Source organism: Crocodylus siamensis, chromosome 9 (genome assembly GCF_052110815.1).
Source record: "Crocodylus siamensis isolate JL-2025a chromosome 9, ASM5211081v1, whole genome shotgun sequence".
NCBI classification, from domain to species: Eukaryota; Metazoa; Chordata; order Crocodylia; family Crocodylidae; genus Crocodylus; species Crocodylus siamensis.
In genome coordinates, this window is record NC_143403.1 from 48825362 (window position 1) to 48841214 (window position 15853).

Genomic DNA, 15853 nt, shown 5'->3' on the forward strand with positions numbered 1-15853 from the left:
GGGTCTGATTTATTCAGCTTGCTGTTTCTGGATAGTTTTCCATTAGATACCAGATGTATTGGATTGCTTTTGTTTCTGGTCCTTGTTCCTTCTGGTTTTATAAGTAATGCCTTATTGTGGAATAACACTATACTGTGGAATGGTCTCAGTGAAGCAGGTGGGGTAGCTGTCCCAGTTCTACTTGGTGAAAGCTGTGGGCTGCAACTATGCTTAAGGCTGGATTGGGGCCGTCCCTGATTTATTGGGCTCCAGGGCTTCAGCTACATAAATTCTTGCCCAGGAGAGCAAAAGAACCCAGAAGATTTCTTTTGTTGTTGAGGAGGAGCACTTGGCGTATGAAAAGACCAAGTACATTAATTGTTTTAACTTGTTGGCTGTCACCTGGGGGTGCATGTACCCCTAGGGGTTCTTAAAAAGGTTGTAGGGGGTGCGCAGAACTGATGTGGCAGGGGTTTTTTTTGTTTGTTTGTTTGTTTTTAAATACTGTATGCGTGTATGCAGCCGCAGTGCAGCCTGGGAGCATGGAGAATTGTTGGGTCTGGCTGGTTAGTTGGTTTGAGGAGGGGAGGGGGGCAGATCAAGGCCCTGGGGGTGGGAATGGGGCTGCCCAGCTGCAGTAGGGCACAGGACTGAACTGTGCATGGGTAGGGGGGGCTCCCACTGCACCCCTGGGAGGGCATGGGGGGTGGGTGGAGGCAGATGTGCATGCAGGGTGAGGGCAGGCTGCCACTGGACTGGGGCCAGGGTGGTACTGGGCTGTTCCCAATGGAGTGTTGGGCTGGGCTGCGCTTGAGGCAGGCAGTGGTGGCACCAAAACGCACAAGGAACCTGTCTTTTTTCATAAATGGACTACAGGATAAACTCCCCATCTATTCTGTGCAGTTTTACTTGTATTGAATCCAAACCCAATCCCACTTGCAGTCTTGAACTGGGCCTGATCCTGGTGGAGATTGAAGGAGCCTCCTTCCTTGATCTGCATTGAGCTGGGTCTCTGAACACCATTTGGGTTAGAAGATTCTCTTCCTACTGTTGCTGTTCAATGTCTTGCTTCCCAGCATCCTTCAGACACTGGAGACAGATTCATAGATGTAGGGTTGGAGGGGACCTGAGCAGATCATCAAGTCTGACTCCCTGCCCTGGGCAGAAATTGAATGCTGGGCTCATATGACCTGTAAAACACTTGATGACTTGTAAAATGCTTATTAATTAATGTAAGGCTGGAATTCCTTTTGGCTACTTGGGGCATGATTCGGTGTCCTAAGATTTGTGCAAAGCTGGACATAAACCTTCAAGATGCACCAGGCACAGTTGATTCAGTCTAGCAAGCCCTGCCACTGGTAATGTGTGCTATACTGTGCTGTTGGAACCAAGCCATCACTCGTGGCAGCAGTGTTGCCTGTAGAGAATTCTTGAGGTGTCCTGGTCCTGCTAGTACAGTGCTTGGAGCTGGTGAGCCTTAGCAAATCAGTACTAGAGAAACTGATATCACTTGTTGTACTAGAGCAGCAGCTTCAGTACGCTCTCCTGTCAGCAGGTTGGCAATTGCTGCATGGCAAAGGGAGGGTCTTTCATGCATGTTGTTGAAGTTTTATGGATTCCTGTGATGCTCCCTGCTTTTCAACGGCTCCCAAGCCTGCCTGCTTGTTTTCCCTCAATTCAGCAGAGCTGCCTTGTTACAACCTAGAATACAGGGACTGGCTTCCTGCTGGAAATGCTGCAACTATACAGGAAGCTTGCTGGCAGGAACTCCAGCCCTGGGAAGTGTCCCAGGCAGGAAAGGTAGCTGGGTGTGGGAAGCAGCCTTGGCACCTGCTGTGGGCGCTTGTACTTGCATGGTAGTGACCTTCCTGCTGGAGATGCCGAGGAGCAAGTGTTGCAGAGCCTCCCTGCCCTGGAAGCTGGCTGGGGCATAATGGACTCCAGCTTGTGCTGTGCAGCACTTGCTTTTGTTGGCTCCGGGACTGGGAGCTGGGCATGTTCCACGCTCTTGGCAGCACTGGGAGTTCTTGCTTTTGGCAGCACTGACAGCTGCCTTGTGGGGAGGACTCACTCTACTAGTGACTGAGTACAGGCCTTCCCACACGATAATACCATTGCCATGCTGAACAGCCTGCTTAGGGGATTGGGAGCAGTTGTACGACCCCCTGGCATAGCTTAACTGGCTGTACAGTTATGTCTGAAGCTGTGAGGAAGCCATGCACAGACATCCCAACTCTCAACCCCATCCCATGAATTCCCCACTGTAGCCAAGTGGGGATTGCTTACTTGCATGTGCTCTCCAGACTTCCTGTGGTCTCCTTTGGAAAAAAATGGCAGCTTGTCATTCTTGCCCTGCTTGGAAAGGGAGAGTATTTTTTCCCTGCTGGTTACTTGTATGAATGAATGACTTTCATGCCAGCCTCCTGAGTGACCAGGCTAGAGAGCACTGTTCTGGGCATATCTCTGGTACTTACTGACCACATCCCAGTGCAGGATGGACCCAGCTGGGGTCTGCACATTCAGCTCCTTTAACCTCCCATTTGAGCTGCCATGCTCCTGCTCTAGTCCAGGTTCTCCTGTTTGCCAGGGAACTCACCACTGTGCTTAGGACACCTATACACATGCAGAGGCTGCTCCAATGCACTGTAATTGCAGTGCATTGGAGCAAGTTCAACTAATCAAGTCGGCTGGAGTTTGGTAATTACCATGCTCCAGCAGCCTCCTACATCATGTGTATCAATGTCCCTGCACTGGGTACTTTAACTAAAGCTTGTTTGAGCTTTAGTTAAAACACCCCTGTTGCAATTTTCCAGCGCAGGGATGCTGATGCACATGATGCTCCAGGTACTTTATTTAGATATGGCTCTTGGAGCTGCTGTAGTTAAAGCACACCCCCCACGTCTTGGAGTACATCTATAAATGCCCTTTAAAGCCTGGTAGGCTTGAACAGCACTAGTCTCTTGAGTCCTCTTCTCTCCAAAGCTTAATTCTGGGCCAAGCAGGGATTGCATTCACTTAGAACCAGGCACTACAGAGCAGTGTTGCACTCTGAAGAGGACAGCTTGGGGTCAGAAACTCAGGGAGTTGTTCTCACTCGGTACTGAATTGTTGGCCTGTCATATAGTAGAGAAATCCAGTGATCTAAAGACAGCAGTTGCTGGCTTGCATGTGTTTCAGCAGCTGTCAAACTGAGATGCATGAAGCAGTGTAAAAAACCAGCTGAGTCTCAGGTAGTCTTGGCACCAGAAAGAATTAAGTCAGTGTGGGTGCATGTAACCTGCAACAGTTCAGTGCTGTCCCACAGGGCATTGAGGACCTTTCAGAATCTCCCAGAATCCCATTTCAGAAAGCTTTGCCAGGATGTGGAACAGCAATGGCTGGAGAACTAAGTGAGATGGTTAGGGACACCGCAAGTAGATGTGGAGCGCGAGTGTAATGTTAATAGAAGCTTACACTCATACATGAGGGAAGTGTTCCAAGACGGTGATTTCTGCTCTAACTGCCCATGTAGCCACTCAAGTTCTGCCCCAGGAGTACCCTGCAGTCCACTTCAAAAGTAAGTTAAGATAAACCAGAGGCTAGCGCAGAATAACTGAGCACCTCCTCTATATAATGTATATCAATTTTCTGAATTGTAAACAAGCCCAATAACATCAGGTACTTTACAAAAGGTGGTTTGAAGCTCTGGGGAGAGGGGGTTATATGCCAGGTAACATAGCGACCTGACATTATCTCATGATACTGTCTTGAAGTGGAGGCAGAGCCCTTGCAAAAATTCTTACAGCCTCTTTGTATTTCAGAGCTGCCTCTATCTGAGTTCATGCAGGTGGTGGATTCCACCTGGCTGGTGCTCAACGTCTTATCCAATGGCAGATCATCTACCAGCTTCCAGGCTGCAGGAGTGACAAAGATTGCCAAGTCAGTCATTGCACCGCTGGCAGAGCACAATGTCTCAGTGCTGATGCTGTCTACCTACCAGACAGACTTCATCTTGGTGAGTCCCATGCCCATGATCTAGAGCAAGCCCTCTTGGCTATAGGGTACAAGTGGAGGCCCCTATCTGGCCTTAAGGAAGAAGATAGGGAAGCGACTTCACAAAGGTGCATTTGAGTAACAATAATGAGCTTTTGCACCATTCATCTATTGCAGAGGTGTCAAAAGTATGGTGCACAGGCTGGATCTGGTCTGCAGAGCCCTCCCATTTGGCTCCCAGTGCTGCCTCTGAGTCTGATCAGACCCACACAGGGCACAGTTTATACCCATGGTATGAGGCCAGTTTAAAAGGCCATGTCAGGCCTGGGGCACAATGCACATCTGTGGCATGGGGCCAGTCTGAGGGCCAGATTAGGCCCATGTACCCCCTTTTTTTTTTTCCCCCTTCCCCATTATACCGCATCTGACAGCTGCTCTAGTTGGTCTGGAATCAGCAATACGTGCAGCTTAGTATGGCTGGAGTGGCCGCTATGCTGCACACTGCCTGCCCTGGCCAGACTGCACTGTATATGGCTCCCACTTTGGGATGTCCACCACACGTGATGCCTATTCCAACTGGCCCAGGACCTGCATGGCACATGGCACCTGCAGGTTCTGCATGCAGCATAGGTCCTGAAGCTGCTGGGGTGGGCACCATGTGTGGTGTGGTCTGGCTGGGGTGACCACCTCAAGCAGTTCACCTGCTGTTCTGACTAGATGGTGCCATCTTGCAGCACCCATTCTGACCACTCCAGAATCTGCACCAGATGCTGCGCAGATCCCAGACTAGCTGCAGTGGCTGCTAGATCAGGTATGCTGGGGGCGGGGGGTCTGTCTGGCCTGTGGACCAGCCCATGCCACTCTTCTAGCTTGTGGGCCCTGGTGATTTTGATGCTCCTGATCTTCATAGTCAGATGAATGTATTCACTTCCTGGACACCAGGTTGTGATTCAGGGTGTTAGGTAGTGGAATGCTCTTCTGAGGGTGACAAGGGTGAGTCTTGTAATAAAAAGGGAGATCCTAGAGGGATCTTCCTTCTGTCTACAATAGTGATGCAAGGTGCTTAGTTGAAATGTGTTAGATGGGTCAGTTGGGTTAAAGAACTAGTTGAATCTTGGTTCTTCTTTCAGTGTATGAGCAGGAGGAAGGCAGAGGGGACCAGTAGACTCTGGGGGATAGTGGAAGCTAAGCTAAAGCATGAGCAAGGAAACATTTCTCCTCCCCTTCACAGGTACGGGAAAAGGACCTGCCAGTAGTGATCCATACACTGGCAGGAGAGTTTGATATTTACAAGGAAGTGAATGGAGAGTCTGTTCCTGTTAACTGTGATGATGTGAGCAATGGCTTCTTGAAGCCCAAGCCTGGTAAGTTGCCTCCCCCCGGACCCCATCTAACACTTGTCAAATGTCTACATCAAATAACTACTCAGGAGCACCATAATGAAGCACAGGCTGTGTCCTGAGCTAGCAGACAAAAGCAGTGCATCTGCCTTAATGGTGAATGCCCAGCATAATGTTAAACACTCTAAGGGAACAAGCTTACTGCAAGGCTGACACTGCACTGGGCCAAGTGTATTTCCTTTGTGTCTACTGGGTGTCATGCTTCACAGTGGCGTTCCTTTGGTGTGCAGACAGGTGAGAAACGAGGACATTGTCGCTTCTAATCAAGCATGGGTTTACTTCTGAAGTCAGTACAGACAGCAGCCCAGCACAGTCCATGCTGATGGGGCCGGTTTCTCATAGATCAAATTTTGATAGACAACGGAAATGTTTAGAGGTCAGGAAAGAGCTGCAGGCTGGTCAAAGGGTGCCAGCAGTGGTCACTTTTTTAAATTTCCATTTGTGGGTAGTTTACAGAGAATGCTTGGGTGATTTTGATTTATTTATTTTTGTTTAAATGACCTAATCAACAGTCTCTGCTATTTACCTGAATCTAAGACTACTTGAAGTTGAGAAATGCTCCCCGCCCCCTTAATTTCCATGTATACAATCAATTTTAAATTTTGTTATACTTGTTCCACATACAAAATCTGGTTATTTGAGGGTTGTCATTTTAAATTTTTGTTTTCTTAGCATCCCCCACTGCTGTGGTGTGGAAAGCAGTTTGTGTGTAAATGGAGCGGGGGGGGGGAGTTAAGAGCCACATCCCCCATGTCCTGTTGTTCCTGTCTCCTCTCTCCCTCCCCAACTTGCTGTCTGGGGTAGTTGGCAGCAGCCCTGGCCCTGGTCCTGGCCCAGCCAGGCAGAAGTTGCAGCGGCAGCTTTGGGTCTGGCTGGGTTGGAGCTGGAGGGGACAGAGCCAGAGCTCAAGGTAAGCAAGTTGGGGGGGGAGGCAAATGACCACTTGAGACGGCAGGGGCAGACTGCATGGTTCCTTCCTACAAGTGGCACACCACAGGTTTGAGTTGAGCTCCCACCTGTCCTGGGCTTGGTACTCAAGTATAGGATGAGCCCCACCGCTCCCCCGTCTCCTGGAAAATAACCTTGTTTTAGAGTCAAGTAATTACAGTAGTTGCTTCTGGCCATTCAGCAAACCTTTTCTTGGCTCGTTTATAGGAGCTAAAATACAAAATCTAGTGTCTTCAACATGGTCAAATGGTGAGCCTTGTAACCATTTATAAGCCCTCTTATATTAATAGTTTGCATATGGGATAAAAAGGTATTTTTAGTAGCACATCCACCACTAGATGGTGCCAGGACCTCATCTTTGATTCCTATTGGACCCCAGCTCATAGCAGGTGCCAGCTAAAGCTGTGTGCACATGTTTATGGAGTGTCCTGGGGTTGTGCATGACTGGCACATTAGAGTGCCTTTAGAGGCAGGCTCTCCAGCCAGGGGACTTGCCCCCACCTCCAGAGGAGCCTATCCTGGGCTCTCCTGATCTACTACTGGCACCACAGTAATACCTGATTGGGCTGCCTGAAAGCTTCAGTGCCAACAGCTAATTGGGTGGTTCATTTCCCGCCCCCCCCCCACTCCATCTGGACTGTGGCAGGTTCCTCAGTCAAGCCCAGGCCGCTCCAGGGGGGTAGCCTGGGCTGTGGCGCATATGGTGAGTCCCACCACCCCTGGGTGTGTAGTGGGACTGGGGTGACATGGCATCTGGACTTGCTTCCCAGTAGCTCCTGGCTGCAGCCCCTGCCAGCCCTGGGCCTGCTGCCCAGGCATCCCAGGAAGTCTGCCCCACACCTACTGCTGAGGGTGGGACCCATGTGGGTAGGGTGTGTCAGCAGGCAGATGGAATGGGGAGTTGTGTTCAGGAGTGGGATGAGTAAGGGAGGTTGGGACCTTGGGTCAATGACAGCTCAGGGCTGGGACAGAGCCACAAACCACTCTGGTGCCAGTCACAGGTATGCAGGCAGCGGATCACAGGTCTGCTGGGATGTGGGTCAGAGCTGGGATTTGGAGGAGCCCTTGTGGTGAGTATTGGTCCGTGGGGGAGAGGATCATGTTCTGCCCTGGCCCTTTGCTGTCACTGTTGCACAATCCCAGAGGTGCATGGCCAGGCAGAAAAGATGGAGCTGCTTGGTGAGCTGCAGCGTGGCAGGGTGAGGGGTGCTGCAGTGCTGACCTGGCTAGTGACAGCTCACCAAAAGTGTTTGTGGCCCCAATAATTGCCCACCCCTGAGCTACTGAAATCCAGACTGTTCATGGTTTCCCCCTTGCATGAGCAGGAAAGCTGGTTCATACCCAGTGTGGCCTCAAGGTGGCACTGCTGTGATGTGGCAACTGCAAGGACCAAGGCAAAGTGCTCCTTGATGAGTTTACCTGATTGCATACTCAGATTAGCTGAAACTTAAGGCATCCAGGAGGCTTGGTGTTCCCAGTACCCACTGCACAGTGCAAAGCACATCTCCCTTTGGTGCCATGTGTGGCTGTCCTATGGTGCACAGGCTGGATCTGGTCTGCAGAGCCCTCCCATTTGGCTCCCAGTGCTGCCTCTGAGTCTGATCAGACTGACATAGCCTCAGATGTATGGTGTGGAGCTTTTGTAGTGCTTATAGAAGACTGCTTGGCTGGTGCTCGGACTATGCTAATGCTTATGTCTCCTCCCAGCTGCAAACCCCACCGTGCACCCTGTGCAGAGTCCTCAAAACAAGTTCTGCATCCTGACTGTGGCTCCTGACACCCTGCCAGCTATTGCAACCACACTTATGGATGTCCTGTTCTACTCGCACAGGTAGGAGGCTGCAGGGGCTGTTCTCGGGAAGGAAAAGAAAGGCCTTAGCTTCACCTTCCAGTATTATTTCCACTGGGGTGAGCATTGCACTGGTCAGCCTCAGTGTGGCATAATGGACCATTCCTATATCTGAGATGCTGACAATGTGATCTGTTAACTCCAGCAGAGGAGATCCTACAAATGGTTCCACACTAGCTGTCCAGGAAAGCCATGCTTCATGATGTGATAGGATGGAGGGGGCAGGACAATTGTGTATCCCTGCATCTGGGGCTAACCTCTCTTCTGCCCCTTCCACCCCTCCCTCCCACCACTTTGTTTTGCAGTCCTCCAAAGGAAGCTGCCCCAGGCAGCCAGGATTTCAACTCCATCACATTTTTTGCGTTCTCGCTGATTGAGGGCTACATCTCTATTGTTATGGATGCAGAAACACAGAAGAAGTAGGTATCCTCTGGGATGCAGGTCAACCATGTACCAGGTCTCTGATACGTTCCAAGCTACAAAATTCTGCCCATATACTTTAGTACTTGATTGTGGGCGTGGGGTTTCTGAGGTGTGTATACTTCTCCTTGGTACCTATCCACTCCCTTTCTTCTTCCAGTGTCTGTCAGTTGGTGGGCCCTTCAGATGGGTAAAGCATTTAGCAAGGGAGGCCACTGATGTCAGGAATTACTGACCTGTGACTGGAACAGGCAGGAGGGTGGAGGACCCTGTAGCGGGTAGCATTTCTTGGGTATGTGCACTGGCTGTTGGGGGCTGAGGTCCAAGGTAGGGATAATGTACTCAGTGACCAGGTTTATTTGTTGGCTGTCTTCTTTTTTGGTAGGTTCCCCAGAAACCTGCTGCTGACCAGCTCCACGGGTGAGCTCTGGAGGATGGTGAGAATTGGGGGGCAGCCTCTGGGTTTTGGTAAGTGGAATCTTCACAGCACCCTCCATTCATCTGTCATCTCCCTTAAATGCTCCTATGGCCCCTGTCATGTGATACTTGACAGCCTCCATCTGTACTACAGTAGTCCTTTGGTGCATACCTGTGAGACTGGGAATAAGAGCCCTGCCTACCTTAGTGAAGAGCTGAGCCCAGATAAATGCACATCTGCAGCATATCTTGGCAGGGCTGTCCCTCAGTATGACCTGTCGATGCATGCCTATGGCCACTTTCTAAACCCAGAAGTGTGCTGGTAAAGCTGCTTGGCAGCTGCTCAAATACTGCAGACACATGGAGGGGTTCTGCAGGCATATCTCTGCCTTTGAAATGTGGTAGCAGGTGTGGGCATGACCAGTTGAGCTGGGATATGGCAGCCACAGTATAAATAAGCATGAAGTGCCATGCCTAAGGCTGCAGGAGAATTCCATGTCTGAGCAAAGAACTGAGGTCCTTGGCTAGTATTCTGTCCATCCTTCGCCTCGCCAGTATCCAGATGACAGTGATACATGAAGTGAGACTATGTGTCTTGCTGCTTCCTTCTTTCCAGACTTGTACTCCTATTGATGCTCAATGGTAGAGGGGCAAGTTTTAAGTTACCTGAGTGCCAGCTGTCCAGTAAGCCAAGATAAACTTATCTCAGTAGTCACCTTGGGAGTTGTTTTAAGTACAAGTCTAGCAGCTACATATCCAGAGGCCATGGGGGGCAAAGCTGACATGATTGAGCTGTGTGGGGGGCAAGCACTGTTTAGGCTTCTCAAGCATACTGACATTGCACTGTGCCCTCTTCCCCCTTTTGCAGAAGAGTGTGGGATCGTAGCTCAGATTGCTGAGCCCCTGGCTGATGCAGACATATCGGCCTATTACATCAGTACCTTTAACTTTGACCATGCTTTGGTAAGTCGACTTATGTCCCAGCAGACTGAAAAGGCTCAAGGGAATGAGAATGATGCTAGCAGGCTAACTTCCTGTGCCTGATTGGTGAGCTGTTTTGTACTCATTGGAGTCACTTCCTCCTGCCTTGGCAGCTGGTGGGTGTAAGGGAGAGCCCAGTTGGGAGGCTGTAGGACCAGACATTCCACAGTAGTGAGGCTGTCCTGACCTGCACTGTCTGAACAAGGCTTTCCCCGTTGGCCTTAAACCTAGACTTTTCGTATCTGCACAGTGCCAGCCTTACTCACTGTGTCTCCTAGCCTAGAGTGACTGCATGCTGGGTGGCACTTCAGTCTGGTCCTTCTCCCACCAGTGCAGGGTTCAGTTCCCCTTTGTGTGGTGACTGCCAGCCGTGGGAGGCAGTGGAATGCATCTCATTCAAAGAATGAGTGCCATTGGCCCCCACTCCCTTGTGCATAAGCTCTGAGCCTGCTCTGCAGTGTGAGAAACTACTCCTGTGGTGATGCAGAGGCCCTGGGGGTAGTGGGAGGGACCTCAAGGGGAGAGGAAGAGGTTTGTCAGCACTTGGTTGTTGTGGTGTTATGGGCTGCCTGTGCCAACTCTGCATACAGGCCTGAAAGAAGAGGTGAAGTCTGGTCTGGGTGAACCCTGCCTGGCTACCACTTCCTTCCTAAAGTGATGAAGCACCTTCTCCAAGTTGCATGAGGGTAGGAGAAGCAGAAGAGCTGCTGCCCTTGCCAAGTTGAGAGATGACAGCTTGGGAAATCAGACCTGGGTGCCCTTTAAAATGGGGAAACTAGAGCATTCCCAGTGGAACTGCCTAGGCAGCAACTCAGACATTTGTCCAATTATCTTTCCAGCTCCATCTTCCAAGCCCAATTGGTGGCAGCAAAGATGGTGACCTACAGTTGCAGAGAAGACATGCAGCCTGTATCAGGGATTGGCATTGGTAATAATAGGCCTCGCTTTCTCTCTGCCAGGTCCCAGAGGAAGGCATTTGCAGTGTCATTGAAGTGCTCCAGAAACGCCAGGAGAGTGGCAGATAACTGGCATGGTGTCTCCTCTGTGCTCTATCACCCATCTGGAAAGATGAGGGTGTAGTTCACTGCCCGACACAACGCGGTGGGATTGTCGAGCTTTCATGGGACTAGAGAGAGAACACTCCACTCCTGTTTCACAGACGGCTGGCCTGGGCCTCTTGTTAATCTTCCAGGCTTCTGGAGAGTGGTTTGAACTGCTGCACATGGGGTCAGAGGGACATGCATCTTCAGGTGGATTCCAAGAAGAGTTTTCTTGTCACTCTGCAAGAGTGTGAGCTCTCAATTCTTCCCAGAGCATCCCATGAGCTAACTCCAGTTGTTTCCTCTTGCAGGTTCAGTATTGCCTAATTCAGCACCCTTTCTATCCCCACTCTCCCCACATCCTGTCTTGAAACAAGGAGCAGAGTACATGATGCACTATGAACTGGTACTAGGGAGAGATGTTCTGCACACCCCTTGATGAGTTCTCCCAGCTCAGTTCAATTGGGCACTCTCTCTTTTTCCTTTAAGTACTTTCGTAGCCAATTTCACAGTTGCTTTGAGCTTCCTATACTTAATTTCTCCTGATTTTTGTGATGCCAGGTTCAGGCATCTGCTTTTCCTAGGCTGGGTCTGCTTTTCCTAGACTTTATCGAGTGGGCATCTCAAGGTGGATATGGCCAAAGACAAATGTTCTTTTTGTGAGTAGAAGGCAGTGGCTGATTTGCATGAGGAGACATGTTGGCCATTGGGTTGTTGTGGAAAAGGATTCTTGTGGTGGTCTCTCTCTACATGGTCATGGGTGTGGAGAGAAATGGGTTGCTCTGGGTCTTGTAGTGTTAATGACCCTGATGTTGAGAGCCTGGGATAGACATGCTGCCTCCAATACAGAAAACCATGTGCAAATTTAAGCTAAGGGGCTGAAGGTCCCTAAATTGACCTTTTACTGTAGAAGTGCCCTCCCAGGCAAGGAAGGCCGGAAAGCTTGTTAGGACAGCTTCTTCCCCTTGTGGGCTAAGCTCCTCCATGGCCTTAAAGACATTCTGGGGCTGGCTAGCTGCAGTTAATGTTACACTTTTTTTTAATCTTTTGTATTCCAAGCAGTAAATCCACTGTCTTCAGCACTAGTGGTGAAGTGGCGGATTGACAGGTATGCTCTGGACTTCCCAATTTGCCCTCGGGTGGGGTGTGTGCCATGAGGGAAGTGCTAAACAATCCCATTTCCAGAGGATCTTGGGTTGATTTGCTGCCTACTTCAGGGAATGGGCATTGCGTGAAGGGAGGATGGTGGAAATGTGCAAAGCTGCTGGTAGTGAATGATGGCAAGAATTCCCTTGATTGGAGCAGTGGTGCTGGGAAAGAAGCATGTGTCCAAGAGGTCTGAGATGAAACAGCCCATGCTGCCTTTAGTAGTCAGGGTAGTAGCTGTAGCAACACTTGTGATCTACATAGAGGTATCCAGGAGCTTAACTGTTTTTTTTATCATGCTGATTTCAAGGGATAGAATAATCCAGTCACCTTTTCCTACAGCAAAAAGTCAGTATTTCCCTTTGAAATGGGGGTGTGCTGGGAGCCTGGAATTCCATCCTCTGGAAGCCAAGGTCTGTGACCCCTGCTCTTGTTTTTGTGCCTTTTTTCCTGTGGCCTTCTTAGGACTGGACCTTCTTGGGTCTCTTGCCTGTAGTGGAATGCCCACAGCTCTGCCAGTATCCTGCTGACTTCCAGAGAGGGTGGTAGGCTTCTGGTGTGTCACTGAGGGTCTGTCTCCTGGGTGGTGGCCACCCTGTTCAGCATCAGGCTAGGGAAGCTGCTTCTTGGTGAATGGGTGATGTTTGTCTCTTTAGAGCCTGTATACACAATGTAGAGGAGTGACATGGCCCCTCAAGTTCATAGGAAAAGACTTACATGAAACACTCCTGCGCTCATTTCCCCTTTTCAGTGTAGCTGTTTCTTACAGGAAGTAGATTCATTATTTGGCAGTGACTTAGAAGCTGGAAGAATCTATTTTTCTTGGATTTCAAGCTGCTACTCTTTCTGTTTCAAAGGCTCTAACCTCTACAAAAGCCTGGCTGAGTGGACACTACCAACACTCCCAGTTGGGGTAATACTATCCTGATGTCTTACCCCTGCTGTGTTCTGTCATAGCAACCCTTTTCCCCCAAGCAAGCATCTAGCCTGGAACCAGGGCTGTTGGAAGCACTCTTTTAACTGGTGTGCTGTTTTGCAGCCATGAAGATTTAGGTGTGGGGCTTTGGTTTTTACTGGGGCTAAGCTTAGGTTCTCAGAACATATTTAGCCATGGGACAATGCCTTCTGGAAAAGGCTTCAAGTCCCTGGGCAGTGGCCTGTGCCCTCTTGGATACAGTGCCTAGAGAAGACCTTTGACTTCCTATGGAGTTTCTTGCTGATTGGAAGAATGGGTCTGCCAGCAAAACCAGGCTTCCTTTAAAACTTCTATTTTTGCATAGTTTTTAAATGAGTCAATAAAACTCCATTTTCAAAAACCTGAAGTTCTTGTGTGTCTGTCTTGTGGTGAAATGCAGGGAATAGCACCTTCAAGTGACCTGGTATTCAGTTTCACATTACTAAAGGCCAAACATTAGGGAACCTCATGGCATTCTCGAGGGATACAGCACTAAAGGATAGAGAAGCACATCCTCACCTTAAATTGAACAAAAGGAGATTGGTGGAAGATATGATCACTCTTACAAGAGCAGTCATGGAAATAATATTGAGGGTGGGAAGGCTTTAAGGCTGAAAAACCCCAAGCAGTCAAGGTCAAGTAGCTATGGACTTGCCTAGATGCAACTTGTATATAGAAATCGTATTCTAAATTGCCAGGATATCTGAGTAGTGGAGCTTGGGGATGGTCTTCCAAGCCATGTGGTGCATGTGAAGAACCAGAATTGCCTTAAGAATGATCTGTATACACTTATGAAAAACTGTGTCCTATCAGACCATTCCTATCATTCACCAGGGAGTATGTGAGATGTGGACTTGGGTGTTTGCAGTCCCCAGTTTGGGGTATTAAGGTAACTCTCATGGTGTGGAAGGTGTCTGGTAATTCCATGCCTTGGGGCTCTTGCTGGCTGCCAGTTGGTGCCAGGAAATATTATTTTTTTTTCTCTTCCCTGCCTCCCCCTCCCCCCCCAAATGCTATGTGGCTTCTGTTTGGGTGCTTTACTCTGAAGCATTGGTCTGAAATGCACTTGGTGGCTCCTGCCAGTGTTAAGAAAATGCAGCGGTTTCTGGTTGAGCAGGCTGCTTTTTCACTCAGGATCACATTTGATTGCCAAATATGCAAGAATGATTTTTTTTTTTTTTTTTTTTTTTTCTCCCCTTGGATCAGATTGGCATAGCCAGTGGGGGTTCTTTACCTTTTTCTGTACTATGAGGCATAGTCCTCTTAAGATTTGAGCATCTGCTACCCAGTTACTTTCCTGTTGTTGCAGTAGCAGGGCATTGTCTGTACTCTTTTTCTCCACTGCTTTTACCTATGGCAAGTTATGGGGATGTTCTTGGTGTTTCAGGTATTTGCCTTAATTGTGGTTGCGTGAGGATTTGAAGCAATGATTCCTCAGGTTAACAAATTGCCTGTGAATGCATGTGACTGGGCTTGATGTATGAGAAACCCCTTCCCACCCCCTTCAGTCCTACATTCCTATCCTAGTGCTATGATTTCCCAACCTTTGAAATTCTTGAATGCAGAAAATCTAGTCCCAAAGATCCAAGTTTTAAAAGTTCTTTTCAGCTAGTAGGATAGGCTTAAACTATGATGCAACTGTCCCTCCTGGCCAGTCAAGCCATGTTCAGACAATCCAGACCCACTGCTGTCCTTGGGGACAATTGTTTGAGTGTCTGGGGAAATTGGAATCAATCTTGCTGTTTCCTGACCTTTTGGGTGTGTCCAGACAAGCACAGTCGTGTGGTGTATGGTGCTGCAAACATGTTTGCATCACCATAATTTCATAGATTGTAAAGGGCTAGAAGGGACCTTGCAGAATATTAGATCCAGCCGCCACTGCTCTAAGCAGGAAGACAGCTGGGATTAGTTGACCCCAGTGAGGGACTGTCTGGTCTCCTCTTGAAAACCTCCAGAGTGGGTGACTGCACCATCTCTGGAGGGAGTTTATTCCACAACTTGGACACCCTGACTGTGAAGGAGTTTTTCCTGGCATTAAGCCTGAAGTGGTCTTCCAGGAGTTAGTGTCCACTGCTCCTGGTGTTCCCCAGGGGTGCCCTAGTTAACTGCTGTGCATCAGGAGCTCGATGCACACTGAGAGAGTGGCTTACTGCTATCAAGTCCCCTCTCAACCTTCTCTTCTTTAGGCTAAAGAGGCCCAGGTCCTCATACAGCTTGCCTTGCAAGTCCATGATCATGTAGGTGGCTCTTTTCTGGACCCTCAAGTTTTTTCTATGTCCTCATTGAAGTGTGGTGCCCAGAACTGGATGCAGTACTCCTACTGTGGTCTCACCAGTGCTGAGTACAGCTGGAGTATCACTTCCTTAGTTTTATATGAGATGCATCTGTTTCTGCATGCCAGTGGGTTGTTTGCCCTGCACTTGCACTGATTCATGCAATGGTCAATCATTACCCCTAGGTTCCTTTTGGCTGTGGTGCAAGTCGAGCTGTCACCACCAAGTATGCATGCTGAGGGTTGTTTGCCCCCAGATGGTGCACCTTACACTTGGAAGTGTTAAACTTCATCTGGGTCTGGTCTGTCCAACTCTCGAGCCTGTCCAGGTCCCACCTGTATCTGCAACTTATCTTCTGAAGTGACCACGCTGCCCCATAACTTGGTGTTGTCTGCGAACTTGGCCAATGAGCTTTTTACTCCGTCATCCAAATCATTGATAAAGATGTTGAAAAGCAGCGGTCCAAGCACAGA

The 15853-nt window shown here is 49.3% G+C and overlaps 1 protein-coding gene across 2 annotated transcripts in view; it reads left to right on the forward strand.

The window, feature by feature from the left end:
• The window catches only part of CASTOR1 (cytosolic arginine sensor for mTORC1 subunit 1), a 28742-nt gene extending 15268 nt beyond the window's left edge, over positions 1 to 13474 (forward strand). For both annotated transcript variants that reach the window (XM_090061962.1, XM_090061963.1), the window contains exons 3-9: positions 3780 to 3973; positions 5183 to 5315; positions 8007 to 8130; positions 8454 to 8567; positions 8954 to 9036; positions 9854 to 9948; positions 10926 to 13474. In XM_090061962.1, the coding sequence (XP_089918088.1) occupies positions 3780 to 3973; positions 5183 to 5315; positions 8007 to 8130; positions 8454 to 8567; positions 8954 to 9036; positions 9854 to 9948; positions 10926 to 10991 (809 nt within the window). In that variant the 3' untranslated portion in view covers positions 10992 to 13474. The remainder of the gene's footprint in view (positions 1 to 3779; positions 3974 to 5182; positions 5316 to 8006; positions 8131 to 8453; positions 8568 to 8953; positions 9037 to 9853; positions 9949 to 10925) is intronic.
• Positions 13475 to 15853: the final 2379 nt, after the last annotated feature.